At 46.6% G+C, this 27,976-nt stretch overlaps 1 protein-coding gene across 1 annotated transcript in view; it reads left to right on the plus strand.

Annotated features, from left to right (window-relative positions):
• Positions 1-7,024: 7,024 nt before the first annotated feature.
• Positions 7,025-27,976, plus strand: part of IRS1 (insulin receptor substrate 1) — a 57,066-nt gene continuing 36,114 nt past the window's right edge. Inside the window, exon 1 of the mRNA XM_075031839.1 lies at positions 7,025-11,811. Within this exon, the coding sequence (XP_074887940.1) occupies positions 8,180-11,788 (3,609 nt within the window). The 5' untranslated portion in view covers positions 7,025-8,179 and the 3' untranslated portion in view covers positions 11,789-11,811. The remainder of the gene's footprint in view (positions 11,812-27,976) is intronic.

Below are 27,976 nucleotides of genomic sequence, written 5' to 3' on the forward strand. Positions count from 1 at the left end.
TGATCATCTACTCTTATCTTTTCAAATTCTTTAATATTGTTTTGAAGACCAGAAAGTAGAATTTTTCCACAGTAGGCAAGGACAAGGTGCACAATAGATTATACATCTAAAAAAATTGTTCTATATTTTGTTTTCTCTCCTTTACATGATAATTCCTAGTGTTCTATTTCCTTTTTGACTGATGTTTGCATAGAGCTTACATTTCCATGAGCTCTTACAATTCCAAGAGATTCTTCAAAAGTAGCTGTAATTAACTCAGAGCTTGTCACTGAATATGTGAAGTCAGAATTGCTTTTTCCTGCATGTGTTTACGTTTACCATTTTATTACCCAGCATCACATAGTGTCATGAGGCTTTTCTGCAACTCTTTGAACCTTTAGTAATTCTTTGAAAGAGCAGAGACCAAGAAAGTATGTTCCATTTATGATCAGCAGGCCATGATTAAACTTGATCCCATCACACAAGTGAAAGCTCAAGGAACCCTGAATCACAGCTGGAGCCTGTGAAATGAGTCTGTGCCTTCCCAGGTCAATAAAAATCACTAAATTTTGTCCACTATCACTGGACATAAGTCAGGTCTTTAGATAAGCTCAACTGATAAACTCTTTGAAAACCACAGTAATACTCCTTTTTCTCTAGAAACCATCGCTTACTCTTTTGCTCTGTTATCCCATTTTCAGTCACCCATTCCTGATTAACACAACTGAGAAATCGGTAATGATCAAACACCAGCAGCTCGTCCTGCTTGGAAGTAATCAGCCCTGAGACCAGACTGCAGCGCAAGGACTGGCAGCGAAGTCTGATGATCACAGGCAGCTTCCTCATGGCCAAAGGAAGGATCTCTGACTTCATGCTGCAGACTTCCCATGCAGTTTCTGACACAGTGGACCCCAAAGTACAGTTAACCCATCTCAGTGGCATGTAGTAGGAGCAGATGGGTCAGCACAGCCTGGCTCCATTCACTCCTCTCCAGCAGAGCGAGCAGAGAGGGAGCTGCTTCTTGCCTCAGAAGGCTCTCACCCATGGGATCCTGTAGGGATCAACACCTTTTCTCCCTGTCTTCTGTAACTGCTAAATACCACTGCAGGCAATAACATGCACATTAACTTCTGCTTTATCTATCATTCATGGTTAAACACTGTGACACCTAAAAGATGAAATAAAGCTGACTGAATAAGACCAAGACTTGCTGCTATCACCAAGTAACTGTAGGCAAAACCTTCTATTTGGCTTTCACTTTCATACCTCTGTGGACTTTGCCACAGTGGCAAAAAACAAACCAAACCCCCATGGAGTTACAAAACTCCCTCCCTCAGACAAAAACTGCTTGAGACCATTGCTTTAAGCCATGCACAGACAAAAACTATTATAAATTGGATAAAAGATTCTGTAACTTCCCTTTTGAAATTCATGCTCCAGGCAATTTTGTCTGTGGTGAAGGAGACAGAATTAAAGCAAAAAAAAAAAAAAAAAAAAAAAAAGTCTGTGAAGCATCAAAACCTTTTCTGAACAAATTACAAGATGGAAATCTAAAGATAATAGATGCAGAGCTGAAGGTTGATCAGTGTAGTCTGGGAATTATCCAAAAGTATTGCTTAGCTTCCTGTTAGTTTAGTGATATTTCAGTGGGATATCCATATTCCCCAAAGGAAAACAGGAATGATGTTTTATCTTTTCTGGCTTCTTTAAACAGAGACATATGAAGGTATGTAGGGAGGTAGAAAAATACAAAAATATATGATCTGTATGAATTAAGTGTGGTTTTTGAGATGAAAGCTGGTTAATTGATCATTAGAACATGCATTAATTACATGAAATATTTGTTATACTCTCTGCCTAAATGCTGATACGAGTAAAACTGTTTTACACGTGAACTGGAGAATAGACTATAGAAGCAATCCTAATAAGTGAGAAATGGAAACGATGACTTAGACTTTTCTAGTTCTCATTACTGTGATACAGTGGAATACAGCTGCTAACAATCAGATACGCTTACTGTTCATAATGTAATACATTTGAAGATTCTAATTAGTCATTCCATATGTGTTGTTGTTTTGCCTCAAAGAGATGACAGTAGAAGTCAGGGATGTATGATCTGTTGTTTTGCATTTCCACTGTAATCATGATATTACTACCATTCCTTTAACAGAGAAATTAAACAACTCATTTACTTAAGTAATGATTTAACTAGTTTAGAGTCAACCACAATATTTTTGAAGGAGTTAAGCAAGTTTCATCCTTACTGTGGAATGTAGAAAAGTAAATACTACAAATGAGCTTAACAAATAAAATATCCAATCAAATCGACCTTGGAACAAGGGCAAGAACATAATTGTGTCGATGTGATGCAAGGGACAGAGAGACGGGTTCTTCTCCATGGTGCCCAGTGTCAGGACAAAAGGCAATGGGCACAAACTGAAATACAGGGAGTTCTGTTTAAATGTAAGAAAAATCTTTCTTGCTGTGAGGGTAGCCAAACACTGGAGCAAGTTGCCCAGAGAGGCTTTGGGATCTCCATCTGTGGAGATATTAAAAACTCAACTGGGCAAGGACCTGAGCAACTTGCTGTGCTATGCCCTGCTTAAAATGGGGGCAAGGGGTGGACTAGACAATCTCCAGAGGTCCGTCCCAACCTCACCTATTCTGTGACTCTGGTTTCTGTCACCAGCTTGCCCTGCTCACCTTGTTTGGATGCAATAGGAGTGGGCTGCTATTGGGGAGGTCACTGCCCACTTGCCTCACTGCCCCTTGGCACCTGGCTCCCCTCCTTTTGCAGAGCAACTCCTTCTCTTCTTGCTCCTGGACAACTTGATTCAAACTCAGAAAAAAAAGAAAAAAAAAAAGGAAGAAAATAATATTCAGAAAGCTTTGATTTCCTGACCTGTTATTTTTTCATGAGATTAGCCTGGAACTAGAGTTTTTTTTACAACTATTTTAACTGAAGATTTCGATGTGGAAGATGAGATCTAGTGTTAAGGAGCAGCTGTGAGTGGGGGTTAGAGCAAGCAACTTGTCAGTCAGTTGGGTCTGGAAGGTAAATTGATGAAGCTGATGAACAAGAGTCATGCTGCTTTTCTTACAGGCTTACAGTGATGTGATTTCACCTTTGGGGAATATTTCTTTTGGTTTGTATCCTTGTGAGTCACATTTTCAGTGGACCCTAAAAATCTAGAAGAAAGTAATAACAAGACTAACACCCTTTTAACAGAACAGTCAGGTACACAGAAAAGTGGGCAAAGTGCAGAGAGACGCGTCAGAGGAGAGAAAGGTTGGGGGAAAAAAAAAGCAGTAAAAGCAGGTGACAGCAGAGGCAAAAAAGACCAACAGCCTATGACAGTCACCTGAAAAGATAAATGGAAAGTGGTGGGTTTTTTTCTTACTGCATTAAGGGTGCAAATTTAGTCATAGCTCCTACTTTCACTCCGTTTTTTATTCAAAGGTAAAAAAACCCAACAACAACAACAAAAAACCCACCCAAAAACGAAACCACAAGGTGCTAGAAATATAATTTACCCAAACCTTCTTTTTTGCAGCTAGCTGAGAGTCTACATGTGAACAGATAAACGTGGCTTCAAGAGAAACTAGTCTTCATTGTAATTTAGAGCAGCACTAGATCTTTAATTACTTTTCGATCCTCAGTGGCCTTCCTGAGATGCCATTCCACCAATGCAGCATTACCAAGCTCAAGTTTTGATTATCTCATGGCCCTTACCTATCTGCTCTGCCAGGTTCAGTAGTGACACAATAGGAACTAATTGTTTCAAGCACTTTATGCCTCATAGGATTACCCTATGCTAAACTCATCTTTAACCAATTACTAAGGCAGATAAAAACACGGGAACTTCGATCCTTGTCTGTTCTATTATACTCTTTCCGTTCTCTACATCAAATAATTATATTGTCTCCAAAAAATGGTTAGTTCCAATACATTCTGAGGTGTGGGATCTGAATACGGGGATGCAGGGTACTGCAGAAACTTGGTTGTATGGAATTTAGGGTTTGGACATGGATACTAAAATAGCAACCTCTATTTCATTCATGTTTACTGAAGCTGAATTTCTCATATAGAGAGCTAGCGATGTAGTGTGATAGGCATGGGTATTTATACAGGGAATGAAATGTCTTGATTTTCTGCCCAGATATTCTAGTATGTGAACCCCTTTGCAATTAATTGCATGGCCTGAATTCTCAATAGCTCGCTGTCCAAGGAGGGGGAGTATTTAAACAGAAAAAGCAAGGGTATGTTCTCTTCGGTGTGCTGCTGCGCACGCTTATGTACCTTACAGAGAAGTGCAGTACTTCAGAGCTTTGGAACTCAAAAAGCCAGAAAACAATTCCAAGATGTGGTCTGATATGATGCAAAGTATCTCTAAAAAAATAGTTTTCAAAACATGTTGGGAGTATTAGTTATTGCCTGATATTTCTGCTGGACAAAGGACATGAATCTATACAAAGTTTGAAAACACTTCGGGGGTGTTTACTGAATCTGCTTGAAAACCAGATAAGAACAACCAAATTTCATTGTATCTGCAAAATCAGTTATTATTGAAGAGCATGTTCCCAAGATGAATGGAGCACATTTAAATACAGTGTCAGGGGAAGCTCAGATTGGACATTAGGAAAAGGTTCTTCACTGAGAGGGTGGTCGGTCACTGGAACAGCCTCCCCAGGGAAATGGTCACAGCACCAAGCCTGTCAGAGTTCAAGGAGTGTCTGGACAATGCTCTTAGTCATATGGTTTAGTTTTAGGAAGTCCTGTGAGGAGCAGGGATTTGGACTTGGTGATCCTTATGAGTCTCTTCCAACTCAAGATATTCTATGATTCTAAGACTATCTCCTGCTTTTACCCTCAAATCCACGTTCCCTTGTGCAATGCAATGCAAATCTGGTGGTTATTATTCTCCATCAAGAGATCATTCCACTTACATGTGCATATCAGTGTACCACTTGCTAAGGGAAAGAATGGGGCAGAGCAAATACAAGTTATTATTTTTAATATTAATAACCTTACTTTCTATTTTTCAAGTGTATAACTAAAAAACAGTGCTACATATCTTCCATGCACAAACATGCATTCCTATGCCTCTGGAGGGACAGGGAGAGGAGGCTTAGGAGCTATCCTCTTGCCACAGGACCCACTGCCTTTTTAGCATGTACAGTGCAACATGTGTGTAGGGTGATGGTGCCCTCTGCCCACAAAACATACCTTGTCATTAATGACAGCCATGGTAGCTGACCTTAATATGCCTTGAGGCCGCAATTCTGTCCCGCAGCTCCATGGCATGGGCTGGGGGAGCAATTTCCTGTCATTCTACTTGCTGAAGATGGAAATACATTTGGTTTGTAGGAAGCTTTATCTCAAGGTATGTATAACAGGTTTATTTTCAATACAAATATTTGTTTTTGTCATAATGAACTGCAGTGTGAAGTGGAGGAAAGAATGAGATGATGATATAGGTTATTGCTATAGTGTGGATTATTATTATCTTTCCTTCTCATTCCTTGCGTCTTGCCAGGTAGACTCTGCTCCTACATTACAAATGGTCATCCTGTGTTTGGTAAACACCTTCAAAGAATGCTGTGTTTTATGGTGTTATCTATAGGATAACATGAGAGAGGGTGGCTTGCAGTGCTGCCTGTTGTTCTCTCTGGGTTCTCCATGTTTCTCTGCAATCTTTTGACCAGCTAACTTCTTCTTGTCTCAAACAATTGTACAATCTCCGTGACAACAAAGTTTGTAATGCAGATGCATTAGAGAAGCCTCTAACTTATTTGTTCCATGTTTGGACCTACATCAGTCCAAACAAAAGCATCATTTTGTATTGCATTTCAACCTTGAGAGTGGGTATGAGCATTGCAATCACGCTTTCACCTCTAACCAGCTGGGGAGCAGCCTGCTCGGGCAGGGCAGCGCCAGCAAAGGGCGGATGAAAGATCGACTGCACTGCACGGCATATTGCACGGCATTCACCGGTCAAGAGAAATGGCGCTAGGAAAAAACCAAACCAAACCAACCAGCCAACCAAAACCCCAGACAAAACACAAGCAAACAATAAAACGTAAGATAAAACCTACAAGCAGGTCCTCTCTCCTGCTGAATGCCGGAGATGAACCGGGACCGTTTTGAACTGTCCTGGAGATGGCAGCATTGAGCAATTTATTTTTTAGACTTGGCTTGCAACACTTGTCTCTTTCCCTACCGAGGAGGTGAAAGTTACGCGCACGGTACATTTCAGCCCCGTAAACAGCAGATCACGTTGACTATTCAGTTTAATTTAGCATATAATGGTTCGGGAGACACAGCTAACTGCTAGACACTGCCCGGGAAAGAACTCTTCCGGGGACCTTCCCCCTGCCGCACGCCATGGAGGCAGTGCCCCCCCGCCCGCGGCTCTTCCTTCGGGGCACGGCCGCACTGGCAGCGCGGGGACGCGCCGCCTTGGGCCACGTCGGAGCCGGAAGCGGTTCCCGAGGAGCGGAACGCGCCCCAGCCGGGCGGGGAGGGCGCGCGCGCCCAGCGGGCCTGCCGCCGCCCGCCCAGGTTGCCCCCCCCTCCCCGCCGGCCCCGGGAACCGGCCCGTCGCCGGCAGCCGCCCCGCTCCCCGCGCGGCCGCCTGGCCCTGAGGGGCGGCGGTTGTCGGCGGCGGCTCGGCGCGCGGGCCCGCCCCCGCCGCGCGGGGCCGGCGACGAGGGCTGCGGGAAGGAAGGCGGGAGGAGGAGGCTTTCCGCCTCGCCGGGCCCGCCGCGGCGAAAGCCGCCACACTGCAGAGGCTGCCGGCGGCGGGTATAAATAACACGCGGCTGAATGGCGTCTACGCCTCCTTACTACGCGCCGCGCCTCGCCTCAGCCTGGCCGGGCGCCGCCCCCCCGCCGCCGCCGCCGCCGCCGTGACGGACAGGCGGCGGCACCAATGGGGGCGCGGCCCCCGGCGGGCGGTGCGGCGCGGGGCCGGGCCCGGCGGTGGCGGCCCCCGCGGCCGCGCTGAATGAGGGCAGGCGGGGAGGGCGGGGAGCGCCGGGGCGGGCCGCGGGGCCGCGGCGCTGGGCTGGCCGGGAGCCCGGCGGCGGCGGCGGCTCCGGGGATGGTCCACGCACTGGCGCCGTCACGTGTTGTTCTCCTCGGAGTGAGCCTGAGCCGCGGCGGCGGCGGCGGCGGGCGGAGGGGGCTGGACTGGCGAGCGCGGCCCCCGCCGCCGCCTGTTTTGGTGCGGGGCGCCGGGAAACTCCGTGAAGAAGCCGGCGGAGAGGGAGTCGCCGCGGCGGTGCCCGCTCCCCCGCCGGCCTGGGGCACGGGAGGGGGCCGCGCCGCCGGCCGCTGAGGCGCTGCCGCCTGGAATGAAGAGGAGGAGGAAGAGAGGATGTTCCTTCGGCACTCGGGCTGCCTGCCTCCCCTCCCGCCGCTGCCGGGCTGCGCCCTGTGTGGAAATGGCACTTTCTCCGCCTAACGAGATGGGACTGAATGGGGTCGCCAGCCTCCTCCGCACGCACGAGCGGGAGCAGCCGCAGCAGCCTCGGCGCTGATATTTGGGGAAGGGGGGGCTGTGTTGCGGGCGGCTTTTTTTTTTGGGCTTTCTCTTTTTTGGGGGAGGGGGGAGAGGGGGGGGAAGCAGCGTGTGTTTTTGGGTGCAAACCCCGGACTTTGCAAAACAATCTCTGCCCCCGGGGGGGTATTTAGTTTGCCACAGAAATCGCCGCTCGCGGAGGCAAACTTGAGACGGGGAAGGGGTGCGGGGAGCGGAGGAAGGGGACCCCCGCCCCGCTGCCGGCCCCTGCGGAGCCCGACCCCTGCAAGGGAAGATGCGTTTCTCTTTCCCGGCGGCTGCTCTCGGGACGAGACTTTCGCGTGGACTGATCGGGACTGGACTTTTTAAGGACGCGCTTACCCATCTAAGGGCGATTTGGGCATAAACAGCAACGCAAACTCTGATTTGGTGCTGGAAGCTGCCTCTGCCACTGAACAGCTGCTCTCACCCTGCTTCTGTCCCTCCCCCGTCCCGTTCTCAGAAGAGGATCCTGAGCTATTTTACTGCCTTGTTTTTTTGGGTGGTTTTTTTGTTGTTTTTTTTTTTAATTCTTGTTGCATGAATTTTATTTTAGGTGGTTATCTTTTCCAGCTGGCTTGGCCGTTTTGGGGTCTTGCGGACTGCTAGCTGCAGTAACAGCTCCACCGTCTCGCATCATGGCTAGCCCCACAGATAATAACGAGGGCTTCTTCTCAGATGTCAGAAAGGTGGGTTACTTGCGCAAACCCAAGAGCATGCATAAACGCTTTTTCGTGCTGAGGGCAGCCAGCGAGTCTGGACCCGCCCGGCTGGAGTATTACGAGAATGAGAAGAAATGGAGACACAAGTCAGGGGCCCCCAAGCGCTCCATCCCACTAGAAAGCTGCTTCAACATCAACAAACGGGCTGACTCCAAGAACAAGCACCTGGTGGCCCTCTACACCAAGGACGAGCACTTTGCCATTGCAGCTGACAGCGAGCCTGAACAGGAGAGCTGGTACCAAGCGCTGCTGCAGTTGCACAACAGGGCCAAGGGCCACCACCACCTCCATCACCATCACCACCACCACCACAGCGATGTCACCTTTGGAGGCAGCAACGCGGGACTGGGGGAAGCAGGTGAGGACAGCTATGGTGAGGTAGCCCCTGGCCCAGCTTTTAAGGAAGTTTGGCAAGTAATTCTGAAGCCTAAGGGCCTAGGCCAGACAAAGAACCTGATTGGCATCTACCGCCTGTGCCTGACTAACAAGACCATCAGCTTTGTGAAGCTGAATTCAGATGCGGCTGCTGTGGTGTTGCAGCTGCTCAATATCCGCCGCTGTGGTCACTCTGAGAACTTCTTCTTTATTGAGGTGGGGCGCTCAGCTGTCACTGGGCCCGGTGAGTTCTGGATGCAGGTGGATGACTCGGTGGTGGCGCAGAACATGCATGAAACCATCCTGGAGGCCATGCGAGCCATGAGCGAGGAATTCCGGCCCCGCAGCAAGAGCCAGTCTTCCTCAAACTGTTCCAACCCCATCTCTGTGCCCCTTCGCAGCAGACACCATGTCAACAACCCCCCACCCAGCCAAGTGGGGCTCAGTCGCCGGTCCAGGACTGAGAGCGTCACGGCCACCTCTCCTGCTGGTGGTGGGGGTGGAGGTACGGGTGGCAAACCCAGCTCTTTCCGGGTTCGAGCGTCGAGTGACGGGGAAGGCACGATGTCGAGGCCTGCCTCTGTGGATGGTAGCCCAGTCAGTCCCAGTGCCAACCGGACCCATTCGCATAGACACCGTGGCAACTCCAGGCTCCATCCTCCGCTCAACCACAGCCGGTCCATCCCAATGCCTTCCTCGCGCTGCTCTCCTTCAGCCACCAGTCCAGTCAGCCTGTCATCCAGCAGCACTAGTGGCCACGGCTCCACCTCGGACTGCCTGTTTCCACGAAGGTCTAGTGCTTCGGTTTCTGGCTCCCCTAGCGATGGCGGATTTATTTCTTCTGATGAGTATGGTTCCAGCCCGTGTGACTTCCGCAGCTCTTTTCGCAGTGTGACCCCAGATTCATTGGGACACACCCCACCGGCTCGGGGCGATGAAGAGCTCAACTACATCTGCATGGGGGGGAAGGCCACCTCCTCTTGCTGCAGCCTGGCAGCCCCCAACGGCCACTTCATCCCACGCACCTGCCACCCGCAGCAGCAGCCCCGCTACCCTAGTACACCGTGCTGTCCTCGAGGTGGTAGCGAGGAGGTTGCCGACTTGGAGAAGGCATTCAGGAAGCGGACTCACTCTGCGGGCACTTCGCCCACCATCTCCCACCAGAAGACGCCCTCGCAGTCTTCGGTGGCCTCCATCGAGGAGTATACGGAAATGCTGCCTTCTTACCCCTGCGGCGGCAGCCGGCTGCCCTCCTACCGGCACTCAGCCTTTGTGCCCACTCACTCCTACCCAGAGGAGTGTCTGGAGATGCACCACCTGGACAGCGGCCATCATCGGACCAACTCCGCCCCACACACGGACGATGGCTACATGCCCATGTCACCTGGCGTAGCCCCTGTGCCCGGCGGTGGGGGGCCCCCCAAGGGTGGTGACTACATGCCCATGAGTCCTAAGAGTGTGTCGGCCCCACAGCAGATCATCAACCCTGGCAGGGGGGGCCGCCACACTCCAGCCACGGTGGACTCCAACGGCTACATGATGATGTCCCCCAGCGGCAGCTACTCCCCCGACAGTGGCTCTGCGGGCTACGGCAAGATCTGGACAAATGGTGCCGGCCACCACCCGAAGCTCTCGGTGGAGAGCAACGAAGGGAAGCTCCCCTGCGGTGGTAGCGACTACATCAACATGTCCCCAGCCAGCGGCTCCACCACCAGCACTCCACCCGACTGCTACTTTGGGGGCGCCGGGCAGCCAGGTGTCGAGGAGGCCGCCGCCGCGGTCCACCACAAACCTATATACTCCTACTTCTCGCTGCCACGCTCCTTCAAGCATGTGCACCGGCGGGGCGGCGGCGGGGCGGCGGCGGGCGAGGAGGGCAGCCCCCAGCCCCGCATCGCTCTCGGCTCTGGCCGCCTCCTCTACGCCGCCGAGGACTCGTCCTCCTCCACCAGCAGCGACAGCCTGGGCGGCGGCGGCGGCACCGAGGGCGGCCCCCCGCCGCAAGCACAGCCCCCGCGCAAGGTGGACACGGCCGTGCAGACCAAGGGCCGCCTGGCACGACCGACGCGCCTGTCGCTGGGCGGCCCCAAGGCCAGCACCCTGCCGCGGGCCCGGGAGCAGCCCCCGCTCCTCCTGCCCCCGGAGCCCAAGAGTCCCGGCGAGTACGTCAACATCGAGTTCATCGCCGGCGACAAGCCGGCCTTCCCCTCGGCCGCCCTGGGGCTGGGCTTGCCGCCGCCGCCGCCGGGCAACGAGGGCGCCGAGGAGTACATGAACATGGAGCTGGGGCCGCCGCGGGCCCCCTGCCCCGCCGGCTTCGCCGCCGCGCGGGCGGCCTCCGCGGCCCGGCCCGGCCGAGGCGCGGCCCCCGGCGGCCGGGACTACGTGACGATGCAGCGGGGGGGCGCCGCCGCCGCCGCCGGGGGCTCCTGCTCGGACTGCGCCGACAGCCCTTCGCCCTGCTCGCCCGCCCTCTTACTCAGCTACGCCGACGTGCGGGCGGGCCGCTCCGCCGCCGAGAAGCCCCCGGCGGCGGCGGTGGCTTCCCCGGAGCTGCCGCGGCCGCCGGCCGAGCTGTCGGCGGCGCCGCCGCGCTCCTCCTCCCTGCTGGGGGGCCCCGGCGCGGGCAGCGCCTTCACCCGCGTCAGCCTCAGCCCCGGCCGCAACCAGAGCGCCAAGGTGATCCGCGCCGACCCGCAGGGCGGCCGGCGGCGGCACAGCTCCGAGACCTTCTCGTCCACGCCGAGCGCCGCCCGCGGAGCGGCGGGCGGCGGCGGGCTCGGGGCGCCCTTTCCCTGCGGCGGCGCGGGGGGCGCCGAGGAGGTGAAGCGCCACAGCTCGGCCTCCTTCGAGAACGTCTGGCTGCGGCCCGCCGCCGGGGAGGCGGCCGGCGCCCCCGCTGCCCGCCGGGAGCCGGGGGCCGCGCCCGCCCTGGAGAACGGGCTCAACTACATCGACCTGGACTTGGTGAAGGACTTCGGTCACCGCCGCCACCACCGCCTCCACCCCCCCGCCGAGGGCGCCGCTCTGCCGGGGGGGAGGCAGCCGCCGCCGCCGAAGCCCCCGGGCCAGCCTCGCGGGAGCGGCCACTCCGGCGACGACTTAAGCGCGTACGCCAGCATCAGCTTCCAGAAGCGGGAGGAGATGTAGGAGCCGGGCGCCCGCCGGGGAAGGTGAGCCCGGGGCGGGGCGGGGCGGGGGGAGCCGCGCAGCCGCTCAGGGAGTTGAACGGCCCCGGGCGTCTCTGTGAGGGGAGAGGGCCCGCGCGGGTGCCGCGGCCCGAGACTGCGCCTTGTGATTTCTTCCCGTGGGGACTGCCAGCTCGCGGAGCGTGGCGCGGCGCGGCAGGGCGGGCTGGCGGCGTGCGGCATCCTCCCGCGGGCGGGCTTCGGGAGGTGCCGCAGCCCCGGCAGCGGTGGCTGTGACACCTTAGCTTGGTTTCGTTGTGCGTTTTGGCCTTAATATCTGCAGCGTGTTTTAGCGGCCAGAGCATCCGGGAGCACAGCATCCCTGCGGGTGTCCCAGCTGCTGGCCCTCGCCTGCACGGGCCGGGCGGGGGGTTGCTTCCGAAGCAGGCTTGGATGCTCCTGTTCGGAGGGGGATACGGTACTGGGCCTACCGTGTTGCCACGTTTCCTTACTTTTCAGAATCGGGTGTGCTTCAAACGTGTGCGTGTGTGTGTGGGGGAAGGGAGTTAGCTATAGCGTAGGGCTGGAAATGGGGAAACTCCCATTGTAATCCTAGTTTGGTAAGGAATCGCTCTTGTGGCCGGGGGTAAAGCAGTCAATCATGCCAGCTCTTGCTTTCCCATGTGCAGAACACAGCTAACGGCATCTACCTCGCAGGGCTGTGATGAGTGTTACAGTTTTGTTTGGAAGGTACTTTGGATTTGAAAACAGACTTCACAGCCTTCAGAGCATTACATCTCACTCGTGTTTCAGCTGATACTAAGCGTGCCTGTCCCATGCTCGCAACAGTGTTACAAACTGTGTAAGAAACTGACCCTATGAACTGTTTCTTTCGCATTGACTGATGTGCTTTATTTTTCCTTGAAGCTTTTCATTTTTAATTTAGGAGAAACTTATGCCAGGCTGTTGCATGTTGATTACAGGTGTGTAAGATAAGTAGGAGCATTGTTGCAAGCAATGTGATGTTTCTGCTATGTGGGAACTTCATGTAGCATGTAACAAATACATCTTGTTTAGAGCTCACGAAGTGCAGTGCACGCGTGTGAGTCCTTACAGGAAAGGTGAAGGCCGTTTTGGTGCAGACAAACACTAGTAGATAGTTACCCAGTTAACCTTGTTGCGACACTTGATTTTTGCATTTTTCTACATACTCGAGCAGCAGTAATCATAGTAGTTTAAGTTGTTATTATGAATGCGTGCAATGACATCAGGGGATGAATCTCATACCACCGTTTAGATCATAAGTGTAACGAACCTACTATTTGTATTGCTTGTTTGTTCAGCTCAAGGGAATGCTGAGGGTTGGTCTTGATACAATGCCTGGGATCCTATGTTCACCGTTTTATATGTTTTCCATCCTTATAACCTGAAGAAAAGTGTCCTGCAAATGCAAATGCAAGAAAATCTCTTTGCATTTGCTACTTAGCACTTGCTGCCGTTACCCGTTAGAGCAATACAATATTAGGTGTTAGTCTTATGTGACCTGTGAATACCAGGTTAATTTCAAAGTTTGAGGTGAGGTTTAAAATCATTGCAGATATTGCTGGTCTGGTTCAAATGGTAACTGATAGGAAATGATTATTTTTGTAGGTATCTGACAGAAGGGTGCTGGCTGTCACAATACATTGCCTGTGATGAGACTTACAGTGCCACACCCTTTATCTGTTCTGGGTTGTGCTTGCAAGAGCCTGTCTAGACTGTCTTCGAGATGCCTCTCGTTTCCCTGGGAATCCATATCTGTCTAGGGCAGTGTTGGTGTTATGAACTCTCCAGGAGGGGGTTTTTGCCAGAGGATGCAGCATGTTGTGCTGTAAGTCACATTGCTAGGAGCATCACTTCTTTTCCCCCCTATTGTGTGCTAAGGTTGGGGGAGCAAGCGTGAGAGAAAATCCTCTGTCCTCATGTGGTTAAATAATAAATGTTTGCACGAGTGCGAGAATGCAGGTCTGGAGGGGGAGCAGTGTCATAACTGTTTGCTTACACAGTTTTTTTCCAAATGCATTGTTTACTTTTGCTGTAGACAACTTATTTAATTGATCCTGTGTGTCATCTTCAACATAAAAGCTGTGGCAATGTTCTCTCCATCATGGTGTTAGATAGATACCTGCTGTGATTATGCTATTCAGTGGAGCATCAGGATGTGGAAGACCTGATGTAAGAACATGCTGAAAAATATTACATAGATGTTTTTCAGAGCAGTGTTGTGAAAGGTAGTGTCTAATAGAGTAATTGCTGTTTGAAGTCGGTTGTTATTTCCCGAAATTAGGATTGGACTGAGCAAGCACAGCTTCTTCTGGGAGGTGGGGGAAGAGTCAGGCTATAATTATATGGGGAGTTTGTAGCCATGGCTGTTCTCTTTCCCTTCCCCTGTAAAGCTGTGTTAGTTGCTTGTAGCTTTCTCAGACATTAACCCTTTGGACTCTTACTTCCCAAGCTAGATTTCTTGCCATCAGTTGAAACGTTCCTTGCAAAATTCAGCCTGACAAGCTCATCTGTTGTTGAGTGTGTTAAGGAAACAAAAAAAAAAACAAACCCAGCAACATTTTACAGCTGTTTTTTGAAATATCCATGTACCTTTTGTGCTTTGGAGGTGGAACTTAGGTTTGGCAGGGGAATCAGCCCATGTAGGTTATACCTTGTGCCATTCTTGAGAAAGTCTGCCCAGAGGTGAGTGATTTACAGGCCTGCAAACAATCTGTTTGCACATGCCTGAAAAAGCTGTTGAGCACCTTCAGCTAAACCGTTCTCCTGAAAACTCGATGTGCAGTGAGGGTGCTCCAGTTCCCCGAAGCTTTGCATGCCCTTTCCAATGAGCAGTCAAGCAGGCTGTGCTGCCTCCACCTTGGCCAGCTTTCCCCTGTGCTCCTACTGGCAGGTGAGGCTGTTCAGGCTCTGGCTGAGAGTGAGGAGACTGCGGTTGATGTTTCTCCCGTTGGTGTCTGAGCAATGCGAAAGAGGAAGGAAAAGCTACTTAGAATGTTTGCAGGTATGGCAAAGAGTAGAGAACATCCAGACCTGGGAAGGGAGAGGTAAAGCTGCAGGTATCAGAACGAGGGATGGGGAAGGCTGCATTAAGTACCCTTTCTTTGCTCTCCATCTCTTTAGTGGGTTATTATTTACACTTTGAATCTCAGAAATGGCAAAGGGACTGCACGTGCTCTTTTTTTATTCCCTCCTCCTCTCCACAGAGCAGACTTCCACCCCACCCCAAAGGCCAAAACTATCTGGATAACTCTCGTTTTATCCATTCTGGAATTTTTGGTTGTTCTAGACTACAAGACAAGGACTCCAAATGTTGGCCATTCATCTCCTAACGGGTAAAATGATTGTTGCTGCTTGGCTGCAAGCTAGCTAACTCCTCTCCTCTTCTGTGCTCCCATGTCCTCCCTCCCAGCCACCTCCAAGTTGCTCAGGCATTACATTCTGAAGTATTTTTAACCTCTTTCAGGTGTACTTATTTCTCCTAACGTTAATGATCCTGGCCGAAATAATCACGTTGTTTTCCAAAGTTAATTAAAAACCATTTCTCTTGCACCCACAACATTCCTCTGCACTCTCCAATCCCGTTGCCTTCCCTGTCATATATTCTTGGCTGTTTCCTAACAGCTGGCCCTGCCCTAGCCTTTCTAGTTGCCTTCTCTCATCCTGTTAAAAGCGTAGTGCAGTGCAGTGCAGTCCTACGTGCTCCCCTGCCCAAACGCTTACCTCTACTTCAGAGGATTGGGTACTATTGTGTGTGCCTAGCCTAGTTGGTGACTCTTTGGTGCGTGGATCCTCTGATGAGTGGACTTTTATGCTCTAGCTGGAAGGCCACGTTGCTGCAGTGGCCAAATCATGCTGGGAAACAGCAGCCTGTGACATGGAGAAAGTGAGGCAAGAGCTAGGGAAGGGGGAGAGCAGTGTTGCTGTAAGGCGATTTCCTCCTGTTTAGAGTTTTGCATGCACAGATGTGGTGGGTTGACCCTGGCTGGATGCCAGTTGCCCACCAAAACCTTCTATCACTCCTCTTCCTCAGCTGGGCAGGGGAGAGAAAATACAACAAAAGGCTCATGGGTTGAGATAAGAACAGGGAGAGATCACTCATCTCATGGGCAAAACAGTCTCAACTTGGGGCATCAAATCAGAGTAGGATAATGAGAAATAAGAAAAACCACCATGAAACACCTTCCCCCACCTATCCCTTCTTCCTGGGCTTAACTTTATTCCCGAGTTCTCTACCTCCTCGCCCCCAGTGGCACAGGGGGATGGAGTCAGTTCATCACACGTTGTCTCTGCTGCTCCTTCCTCCTCAGGGGCAGGACTCCTCACACTCTTCCCCTGCTCCAGCATGGGGTCCTTTCCACAGGAGACAGTCCTTCACGAACTTCTCCAAAGTGAGTTCTTCCCACGGGCTGCAGTCCTTCATGAACTTCTCCAGCGTGGGTTCCCTCCCACAGCGTGCAGTCCTTCAGGAGCACACTGCTCCAGTGTGGGTCCCCTGCGCGGTCACAAGTCCTGCCAGAAAACCTGCTCCAACGTGGGCTCCTCTCCACAGATCCGCAGGTCCTGCCAGGAGCCTGCTCCAGTGTGGGCTTCCCATGGAGTCACAGCCTCCTTCGGGCATCCCCCTGCTCTGGCGCTGGGTCTTCCCCAGGCTGCAGGTGGATATCTGCTCCACCGTGGACCTCCCTGGGCTGCAGGGGGACAGCCTGTCTCACCATGGTCTTCCCACGGGCTGCAGGGGAATCTCTGCTCCAGCGCCTGGAGCATCTCCTCCCCCTCCTTCTTCACTGACCTGGGGGTCTGCAGGGCTGTTTCTCTCACATGTTCTCACTCCTCTCTCTGGCTGCAGTTTCTGTGCCGCAGCAACTTTTTTTTCCTTCTTAAATCTGTTATCCCAGAGGCGCTGCCACCATCGCTGATGGGCTCAGCCTTGGCCAGTGGTGGGTCCATCTTGGAGCCGGCTGGCATTTGCTCCATGGGACACAGGGAAAGCTTCCAGCAGCTTCTCACAGAAGCCACCCCTGTAGCACCACCACCCCCCCCCCACCCCACCCCCCGCTACCAAAACCTTGCCACACAAACCCAGTAGAACAGATGAGCAGATGTTGTGGATATGCTGTGGATCCTGCTTTTGGGATTACTGTGAGAAGAGAAAGCTCCTAAATGAGCAGGGATTTTGAAGATGAACCGCTGACAGCTTGTGTTCTGAGCATATAGTCAAAAAATATTCTGAAAAGGAAACCATTAGACGTTGGCTCCAGAGGAACAGGAAAGGCTGTAGTGGGATGGTAGCATGAATCCAGGTATGTGGCTTTGATCTCCAAAGCTTCAAAGCAAAGCCATTATTCCCCTGCCTCATTTACATTTTGTTGAGGAGTCTGAGAACTCGTGAAAGTGAGTGCTAATAACACCGAATAGAATATGTGTAGTCTGAGCAAGTGGTAACTTGGCTCACTTGCAGCTTTAATGATGCCTATTTTACCCAGTGCATGGGTGGTTTGGGGTTTTTTGGTGATGTAAGAAAACGGAATACAGTACAACGGCAATACAGTACAATGGCATCTATATGGTTGTTACACCTTTTGTCTGGTTCCAGTTAAAGCAAAGCACTACTAAGGAGAAGAGCTAAACACTTGTTTGGGTCTCGGGAAAATACACGATGGTAAACAGAAAATTACACCCGTAATTCTTGTATAGTATACCTGGATTTTTTTTTTGTTGGGACATTGCTTGCTTTTTTATTTTATTTCTTTAATAGTTTTCAATAGTTGGTTTTGTTTCCTTAAGTTAAAAACTTAAGGTGGAACAACAGAAACACAGCAAGTGCCAAAATAAGACGTGTACATTTAAATTAAGTTTTTTTGGCGGAGTTTGTTTCCAAAACTGAAAGAACAGAAGTTTCCATAGTTTTGGGTCAGCACCAAGGTAAATACCAGTAAGTTATGAAAGTTTTCCATGCTTTATGGGTATTACTGTAGACAAAACAGTGCATTTCTTACTGTATGCACACATTCCCCATACCTAATTATTTGCCAAAATTGAGCCTGTGTCTCCACATACTTGTGTATTTGCAGCTCTCCTGTTTAACAAGACCACAAGCTTATAATTGATGTTTTCAGTTTTTTTGAGGGTTTGTAGGATTTTTTGGTCATTTAGACAGTAGACCAGTTCCTTTAATCTAGCTGCATTAAATTGTAGTATCAATTATTTCCCCACCCCCACCTTGATTTTAATGACAAGTTTCTTGGGACTTTTCTCTTTTGTTCTCCTGGCTTAAAAATTGGAACTGTATGATTTATAAACCAATTCAGTAGATTATGAAGTACTATCTGGACTTTAGCGCATAGGTTTCATATTTAGTCAATGTTTAAACTGGTTTCTGAATGTCATTTACATTTGAAAATGAAAGAGGACATTGCAGGGCAAGGGTGACGCTCATTTTTAACTAGCAACTGTGGAGAGATCATATGTGTCCTTGGATAATACTTGTAAATAGAGAATTACAATTCTTAAATAAAATGCAGCAAGCAGCCGTAGAGTGGGAATGTTATTTGACCAATATCTTCAGTATGTTGTGTTGTTTCAGAAATGCTTTATAGTAGCTGAAATTTTGATATTCATTAGGACTATACAGTTTTCATGACTTAATAAGCACGAGTGCAAGTATTGAGAGTAAAATGTACTTGAATATTCTTTTGAACAAGTTGCAGTAACTGTATAATAGCTTATTTGCAAAGAAAGTGGGTGTTATTTTTCAGTTTATTGAAGCTCTGAAAGTGGATCTGTTCAGTTCTGATTATTGTGAAAATAAAGTCACTAGTGAACATAAGCTTTAAAAAAAAACCAAAATTGGTGTCCAGTGTTACGGAAGAGAAATAGATATTCTTTTCCAAAACTAATTTGATACTAGATTTAACCTCTGTGCCAAGTTTCATTGAAAACTAATTATTGCATTCGATTGACAGAGTTATGAAACACAGTAAGTACTCTTAAGAAATGGGAAGAAAAAGGGGTGGAATGCTGTTCATGGGACCTGTGCTGTTGCTAGAAGAGAGACTATGGGATGCTGACGTAAGACAATGGGGAATTAGAGGTACAGGCTGGGGAATAGCTGTAGAAACTGGTATGGGAGGAAGATGGAAATGAGAGATTACTTGGGGGACACAGAGAAACTTGGTGTGATGACATGGGTGGAGAGAATTGCAAGTTGTCCGTGATGTGAAGGGAATTGGGATGGTGGTATGTGAAAGTTTGAGGATGAGTATAGAGAAATGTGGAGAGCCTGGATATATGCAGAGAGTTTATTCCAGAGGCGCTCATTTTGCATGGCACTGCAGTTTTCTGAAGGAGTTTTTACTTCTATATTTTTATTTTGATCTTTATTACTGGGATAGACACTCTGTTTAGAAAGCACATGTGTTCCTTACTTGTGATTAGATTTATTATTTTAATGTTATTTGGATGTTCTGCTGACCTTAGCAGGTTGATGTGCATAGTAAGGTAAGCAGAATTTGCCTCCGGCTCTTTTTTCCTGAATTCTTTGTCTTGTAGTGTCTCTGTCATGACCACAGCAGTAAACCACAGGTAGGAATGTGAATTAAGTAGAAGATAAATAAGAATGAGTGAATTTTAACATTAAAACCCCTTGTTTTATAAAATACGTATAAAGAAAGGAGAACTATATTTACAAAGGTTTTTTTAACAGCAGTATTTTGGTTTTTGCACTCTACTACTTGGACAGTTATAAATTTGATTAAAAATGAGGACCATTAGTTTCATAATTTGTCTTATGGTTTAGTAAGTATAGACTCCCTTAAAATTGTTTAATTTAAAGAATATCTTGTAAAAGAAAATTTCAAATGGCAAAATTATTGTGGCTTGTTACAGCAGATCTTGTGTTTTTCATTTTGTGGGAAGAGCTGCAACACAAATATATTAATATTAACAAATACATCTGAATTCCCAATTTGTCAGACTGCTAAAACCTGGCTTTTGGTCATCTGCACATAGTCTGATATGTTAGAGTACCTCTTCGTAAAAGTGGATAGCGTTATGTATTTTTACATCATTCTGGGTTTTTGATAAGTGATGATTGTGATGATTATTATTTTGAATACATGAGATAAAGTTAGTAAAGGAGAGATGTCGGTAACATAAAAAAAAAAAAAGATGCTCAAGTTTAACAGCTTTACTCTCCGCTTACAGAAATGATGGGAAATATAACAAAAGCCAAGGTGTGAACAGATAAAGGAGATTTAAATAAGGCTGGTACTCTTAACTAACTAAAAGATGTCTTGATATATATCTCTCTGATCATGTTTGACATATCTAGGTCATGTTCTCTGAAGACTATTATTAGAGATTTAACCTTGGGTAATTGTAAAGTGTATTTTCTTCAGAGTAGTTTTTGATCAGGTAGGTGAGACACTGAAAGTTTGTGTGTGTTCAACTGCTTGTAATAATTTGGGAGTCTAGTTAGAAGATCTGGTGTCAGCCACCTGAGCTGTAAGGTGAAACGTACCATTCCCATGGCGTATCACAGAAGATTTGCCTGTGTACATTTTTTCAACTGTTGTAAAATTCAATTTTTTCTGGAAGCTGGAGATGTCGAAGAAATGACCTGTTAAATTTTCAAATAAGATACGCTTCAGGAAGAATGGAATTACGTTGTACACTTTACAGCTAGTAGAGCTGTTGAAATGTACTTGCACATTTGAACTGTCTGATGATACATGTTATAAAATGCAGGAAGGTAGTAGTCTGGGAACATCCACAGCTTTAATTGACTGTGTTTCTTCCCCCGCGGCCTCCCAGTCTGTGTAGGTTGGGTATTTGTAACCCACTAGGGCACCTAAGCATTGGGCAGGCTTTCTTTGAAATACAGAATCTACGTGAACAGAAAAAATGTGAATTATCTATCGGCCTTGGTTCTTGCCCAATTTCAGCAGTCTGGCTTTCAGTGTGGTGCACAAATATTTGTTAAAGACATAACTATAGGGGAGGAACTCCATAAGCTGGCTTTGCCAGTCAGTAAAATACACAACTCATCTGTGCACAGGAGCTTTCCTTCAATGGCACAGTTACGTGAAGGAGTAAAAAGCTCAAACATGTGGAGTGGAGGACACTAAACCAGTGATTGTATGGGTTCCTTCTGCCCTTACTTCACTGAGCTGTAGACTTCAAAAAAACCCAAACCCCAACCTCAACCCCAAGCCCCCCTTCATCCTCCTTGCAAGATACTGTATGTCTGGATGTCACTAGTAACATCCATGTTTAAATGCTGTGCCTGGAGTTGTGGAGAAGACATGTGTCTTGGTCAAGAGAGTCAAAGAACCTCAGGAAGTGTAGATGGGAGATAGAAGATTGAGCTCCCCTTACAGCATATTTCAGCTGGGGTCTCACTGTTTATCAGTTTGTAAGTAACAGCAGAGGAGTGGAAGGGAGGTGGGGAGATTGAAACACTGTGGCTGAAGCTGTGACTTGCTTGCTTCAGTTCTGTCTCGAGCTTCCCGTGCCCTGTGCTGTGTATGAGAGATGCAAAAAGACATCTAGAGCAACAGCTGATGTGTATCAGTGAGGAAATCTTTTAGATTAAAACACTGGATGGTAACTCATCTTCAGCATAGCTGGCCTTCATTTTGGAGAGAAGATTGCTGTGTTAGAAAAGGAAATTTTAACCCCTAGAGAACAGGGAAAAAGATAGGGGAGACCTCAGCTTCAGAGACAAGAGTTGGAGCTCGGAAGCCCTCTGTATGCGCTGCACACCAGGGGAGTGCTGCTGCCCAAGTGTAAGTAACGTTTAGTCACTTTGCTAAAATACCTTGAAAATTACTAGAGCAAGGAGACTATGGTCTTCCAGTAACTTCCCAGTTTAGTTTGATGATTCCTATGCAAGTGATCAACAAGGTGTTTGGGAGTCAGTGTCAGCAGTGATGCATGTGATATGCAAGAGCCTTCATACTGCTATTAGAAAAGAGGGGGGAGGGGAGTGGGAAGTAAGGGCTGATAAAGTCTGCTTCCTTCCCTGGGGTGGTACAGTGTGCTTTATCATGGTACTTGTTTTCTAATGGTGATACCCAGAGAAATGGTTTGGGCACTTCTGCTGTAATAATGGCTGTTCCAATTCTGACTCTTGCAGGCACTGTAGGTAAGTGGTGGAGAAGTTGGCTGAATCGTCTCTGAAAGGTGGGATTAATTTTCATTTCCTCAGAAAAGTGCTGTCACAATTACTGATTCCTCTCCCGTAATTTCTGAACACAAATACTGAATGACTTGTTACTTCAAAATAGCAACATGTAGCATTTATGGAGCAGAGTGTTATCCAATAATGAGGAAGTAAACTGACAAGTTGTTTAGCAAGTTGAGGCTAAGACAATGTTCTCTTTACTTTTTTTTCTACTTTGGAATATATCCATGAGGATTTTCCTTTCATAGTACAGTTGTATGTCATGGAAGTGACCAACAGCAGGTAGCCCAGCTGCACAGTCCTTGAAAGAGGCAGGACAGCTTGGCTTGCCCAGAGGATTTGAAATGACTCGTAGATGTCAGTAAGGTAATGCTTGTTTTGGTGGGAATGAAGATCCGTACAATGGCTGCATGAAGGGAAAAATGAGCAATATTCACCTTTTTGCAGTGATGGTAAATTCAAACTGAACCATTTTCATCTGGTGAAAATGAAAGCAACTAATTGAAATCCTTAGGAGGACAAAAATATATGTTGGACAGGTAGGAACTGCTTTGTTAAAAGTGAAAAAAAGTCTCTAACCTGCTACATTTGCCATATCTCTCTTTTTGACTTCTTTGCTTGCAAGGCATAGGCACAATATACCATCCCTTCATGCTTTGCTCTGTTATGATATTTTTAGTACTTGGTCCACTTTTTATTTTCTGTACTGCAGAACACAGTTGATTTTTTAATTTCTTTTTTAAACTAGTGGCAACTAAACTGCAGAATAATAAATATTCATTGTCCTTTGAAAAACAAAGGGAAGCGCACAAGTACTAAATAGTTAATTGCTTGATCACATACATAAAATGAAATACAGGTAAGGAAACCCTAGCATTTCTAAAGCTTAGGTGTACTGAAAACCATTACAAACAAAGGAAACTTGCTATCTACTGTATGTCGTTCAGGAATCTCAAAAAGCAGGCTGGCTGGCCCATCTAGGGTGTGGTCCTGCAAGATGTTTGGGCAGATTTAAGCAGCTTGCTTTACTGAAAAGGGTGCTCTCACCTTAGCTGCCTTTACTCTCATCTGCATGCTCCCACTGTTTTTCTGTGCTGGTTCTATACAAGTAAATGGCAACTATAGTTAGGCTGATGTATTATTTAGTAACTGTCTATATGTCCTCATTTTGCATATAATTGCATTCAGATTTCTGAGAAAAGGTAAAATAAAATTTATTAAGAGGAATTTAGTTTGTTTAGGAAGCTGTAGGTTGAAAACTGTAAATATTTTTCTCATTGAAAGTTAATATTTGTTCTAGTGTCAGTATTTTGGCAATAATCTGTTATTTTGTTGACTCTATCATCATCTGGTGAACATGATGCACAATGTTCTTGAATTCCTTGGATATCTTTATATGGGTGGATAGCCATGTGTGATTTACAACTATCTTACCAGTTTGAGATAAAAACAGAGGCAGATGAAACTAAATAGAAGAGCAGCGATGGAAACCAAACAGCTCCAAATTATCTGTCTTCCTTTTGTAACTGCTGTGTGCACTTCTTCTTCCCATGGCTGCTTCTTGGGAGCAGAAGTTAAAGAACTGGTATCTGCTAGCATCAGTTCACTGTGTATGAACATTGTAGTTTAAACATGGAAATAGTGAAACTTTATTCTTTGAATAAAGTGAATGAATTAACATAGCTGATCAACTTATAAACAAGACAGTCTTGAATACTTCAAACAATTTAAGGGTTCTTAAAAATGAAACAAAACTCTCAAATACATTTAATTCTTTTCTGTATGAAACTTTCCCTAGCAAGCTCTGATACAAGGGAAAAGCCCTTCTGAAGGTGTGCAGGCATGTAGCTAGGGCATGTTTTTTCAGGCCTTTGAACTAGGTTAGGAATGTGTCTCAAGATGGAAGAATGAATAGTTACTTGGTGCTTTTAGCCTCCGGGCTTGAAACTCGCAAGAGGAATGTTATTGTGTCTTCAAAGCCTGTTTCACACAAGCCTTTGTTGAGCAGGAACTTGGAGAGTCTTTGTATTATCATGCACAAAACAAAAACAGGGAGCCACACAATTTGATCTAATTGGGCAGTGGTGGTGAGATGTTTCTTCAGTAGGAAGGCTCTGAAAAATGGGGTGCATATTTCTGATTAGGAATACCCTTTAGAGTGATGGAATTGCCTCCACAGACATTTACCAGCTTGATAAAACTCTCTAATTACACTGATGCAATTCCCCATATGCACATCCCCTCTTATCCCCTCCTCTCAATGTAGTGCTGTCCTAGGAAGAGAGCAAATATTTACATTTCTTTTAAATTCTGTTTTGACCCTGAGGTGGTGGTAGCACTTCCCTGGAGAAGGCAAACTGGGGTTGAGAAAGTGGGGTGGTTCAGGTTGAAGTAATTTTTGTAATGCTTTCTCAAAGTTATACCTGTATTCAGGACTAAGTATGCTGTAATATACTAATATTACCTAAATTAAGACAGACCTTTCAATCAACGTAACTATCAAGTGTTTAGAGCAAATAAAACCACTCCTCTGGTGAGCATGATTGGTGAAGTATCCAGAATCGGGGTTTGAAGTGCTAAAAACTCATTTTTGAGAACAACAGCTGCTTCAGTAGATATCCAGAGAAATCTGTTTTCATTTTAGTATATGACTTGCCTAATTACATGAGTACTTTATTCACAGTTGAGTGAGATCAACTGAAACTGAAAAAATAGGAAGACTGATTTCCTTTCTAAAGATTTTTTTAGTTAAAAAAACCCCCATGAACTCTAGTAAATCTGAAATTTTGAAGTCTGTAGTAGCCAAGCCCACTCAATTTCACCTACTAAATAAAGAGGAGGCTTTAAAAAAGAAAGGAGTTGTCTTTAAATGCAAGGTTTATTTTGTTAAGCAACTTCCTTATGTGTTCAGGATATTTTGTTAGTTTTTATTTAGCTGATAACTAAATACAGACCATAGTATTTTACAGTTGCATCCTGATTTTCATTCAAACACAGCTTGAAAAGTCAAAAATATAATATTTAACCAGCTTGTAAATAGTGACCTGTATTGGTCATAAATTTTATGTCAAGAATCTGCATAAATATACACTAATGGTATTGTCTAATTAGGGACTATACCAAATGCTAAATTAAAAGGTTATATTGCAGATCAGCATGATTTAGTGGTTATCACTCTTTGAGAATGACCATTAAGAATGTAAAAAGATAAGTTTCCTCATTTGCTAATCTAAATTTGATTATTTTAATTTGAATTAATCCACCGTGAAGCCAAGTGTCAGGATATACATGATAATTAAATATATTTGAACTGATATGACCATGCAGAAATAAAGCGTAGGCACAGAAAAGACCTGGTTACGGGACCTCGTCTGGTCCAGAGGAGGAGGAGCAGATGATGATACATGAAATGGTAGGAGGTTGGGAGGGTGAGAGGAGAGGACAAAACCACAATTACAGAGAAATGGTGGTTAAATGTATTGAAGGATAAGAGTGACAGGCAGGCTGTGTAAATTGGCTGGCCAGTTAGTGGGTCTTCTGTAGGAGAAGTTTCACAAGGTTAGAGAAGGCAGAGTTGTGTAGGAAGAGGTACAGGGGTTGCGTGAGCAGAAGGAGAAATTGGAATAATGCTGGGAAGTTCAGTTTCAGTTGATGTAATTGGGCTTTAATGGCTTGAATGATTCATAATCTCTTAGCTTGATAGGCTGTTATACAATTTTAAACATAGGTATGAATGAAGTTACTTACGCTGATAACATTGTGGGATTGCAGTAGTGGAAAGCATTGATGTGCCAAGAATTGTTAGAGGAAAAAAATTGTATAAGATGATGGTAACATTTGTGTAAATGTATTTTGGAGGAAGGTTTGAATGATGATCCTTCTGCATGAGTGTGCTATGAAGTATTTCTCATCTTGGCAGGGAAAGGGAGGAATCTTCAACTGATGTAAATTGCTGTACCTACTTGAAGTCGACAGGACTAGGGCAACATGCCTCATTTTAGAATGTGTCCCTTTAACTTTTTTTTCTTTCTTATTCTGTAAGCTGTTACTACACTGTTCTGTTTGAATTAATAGCAAGTCCCCATTAATTTTAATTAGCTATAGTAATGAGTTAGTTCTAAAGTGCTACAAAATGATCTGTAATTCAACGTCTAATTTATCTCCCACCTTGGGTATTTAATCTTTTCCAAAAATTCTTCTCCTGAAGATTGGTGAGGCGTTTGATCTGTCTTGATTTAAGCTTGTTTACGTCTATGTTTGTTAGAGTAGCTCATCAGCTTTTATTCCTTTATCAAATAACTCCTGTGATGTTAATTGTGCTTTATGGATTTGGGTCACATTTCAGCATTTGCATTTAGGTTGAAGGAACAGGTAAAAGCAAAAGACTCTTAGCAGGACTGCTATATGCTTAGAATAAACAGGGCTACAGAACACTTAATGATAACCTTTGTGTTATAGGACTCCTATTGTTTCTAGAGCTTTGCAACCTGTTTTTGTTTTTAACTGATACGCTCTTATAGTAGCTTCAATAAGAACTTCATTGTAACTTTTTGAAGGCTTTTGCTTTGTTTTTGTGAAGTCAAGAGTTATACAAATCACTATCTGGAATCTGTTTTCATGTCTCTGGCTTTATCTGCATATCCTATAACCATACTTGCAACTTCTACCACTGTTGCAACTTTCTCTTGTTCTGAGTCTCTAGGCTCGGTTCATGCAGGTATGTATGACATTTAAGGCCACAAAGAGCTGTGATAAGTATAGGTAATTGTTCCACTTCAGAAGCAGAATGCAGGGCACAGCTTTGCCACCAGCTTAAAGTACTTGAAGGTCACCCTGTTGTTGCTGTCTCCTTGACCATGTATTACTCTGGAGAGTTGGTTTTGACATCACCTGTGGTTGCTCACAGGTGATGGTGCAGGGGAGCACTTGGAAATATATTTAGGAGGAATGCTGGACCATTTCTCTAGGCAGCAGCTTCTAGTTTGGTTAAAACCACCTGTGAAACCTCATCTGCAGTATTCTTTCAGGCAGCATTTAAACTTCTTTTTCCCCCCAGTCTGGACTTCCGTTTTTTAAACTTCAAGTAGAACACCTTATGTGATTAGTGCCTTACACTCTCCTTGAAACCACAGTTGTCTTGGCCTACACTACTGCTGCTTCTGGTCTGGGTTCTCCTTTTGCCAACTGCAAAAACTGTGTTTGAAATTGCCTGCCTGCACAGTTGCTGTGAAATTGTGCCTTTAGTGAGGTATGATACTGACTAGCTGCGAGTTGGCCAGAACCAGCTGTACCACCAGTCCCTTAGCCCCAAATGCCTTCACAGGTGTGCTGGGTTAGAATCAGAGAGGTTTTATTGAAATGGGTTTGCTTCTTCACTGGCCCTGGAGGTACTACTTTTAAGTGTGAATGCTGTATAGTTGTATTTATGCTGTTGAAAAAAACACTTCTCCATTATGTCTTGTTTTGGTTCAGGTAAAAAATAGTGAGCTGTATCTGAGAAAAGACATCTTTTACTGGCAAACCTGCACCTGCTGCTTTAGTATTCATACTAGTTTAGCTGTCTGTGTTAGTCATCTTCTCAAACAAACCTTTACCACCAAAACCAAAATCCACACTGACAAATTAGCCTTTCTAGTTTAGATAAGGTCATAAGTATGTGGAAAACATTTTCAGGTGAAAATGAAAAAACATGTAATGGCTTCAGACAGCTGTCTTTCAGACCTTCTGATATAGTTACTCAAGATGTCATATGAGAAACAGGCAGCTTTCCCACCTTTCTGCCCCCAGTTCTCATTCAAATTTAGTGATTATAGAAGGATTCAGTAAGTACCTGACTTGGACAGAAGGAAACACAGTTTCCCTGAAACATTTCCTGCTGATCTCATAGCTACTCAGTTGAGTCTGTGGAAGAAAATTTTTGTTCTTTTATTAAAAAATCTTCTGCATGTTGTCCCCTGTGGTGTGATACAAAACTGAATGTGT

This window comes from Buteo buteo, chromosome 7 (assembly GCF_964188355.1).
Source record: "Buteo buteo chromosome 7, bButBut1.hap1.1, whole genome shotgun sequence".
NCBI lineage: Eukaryota > Metazoa > Chordata > Aves > Accipitriformes > Accipitridae > Buteo > Buteo buteo.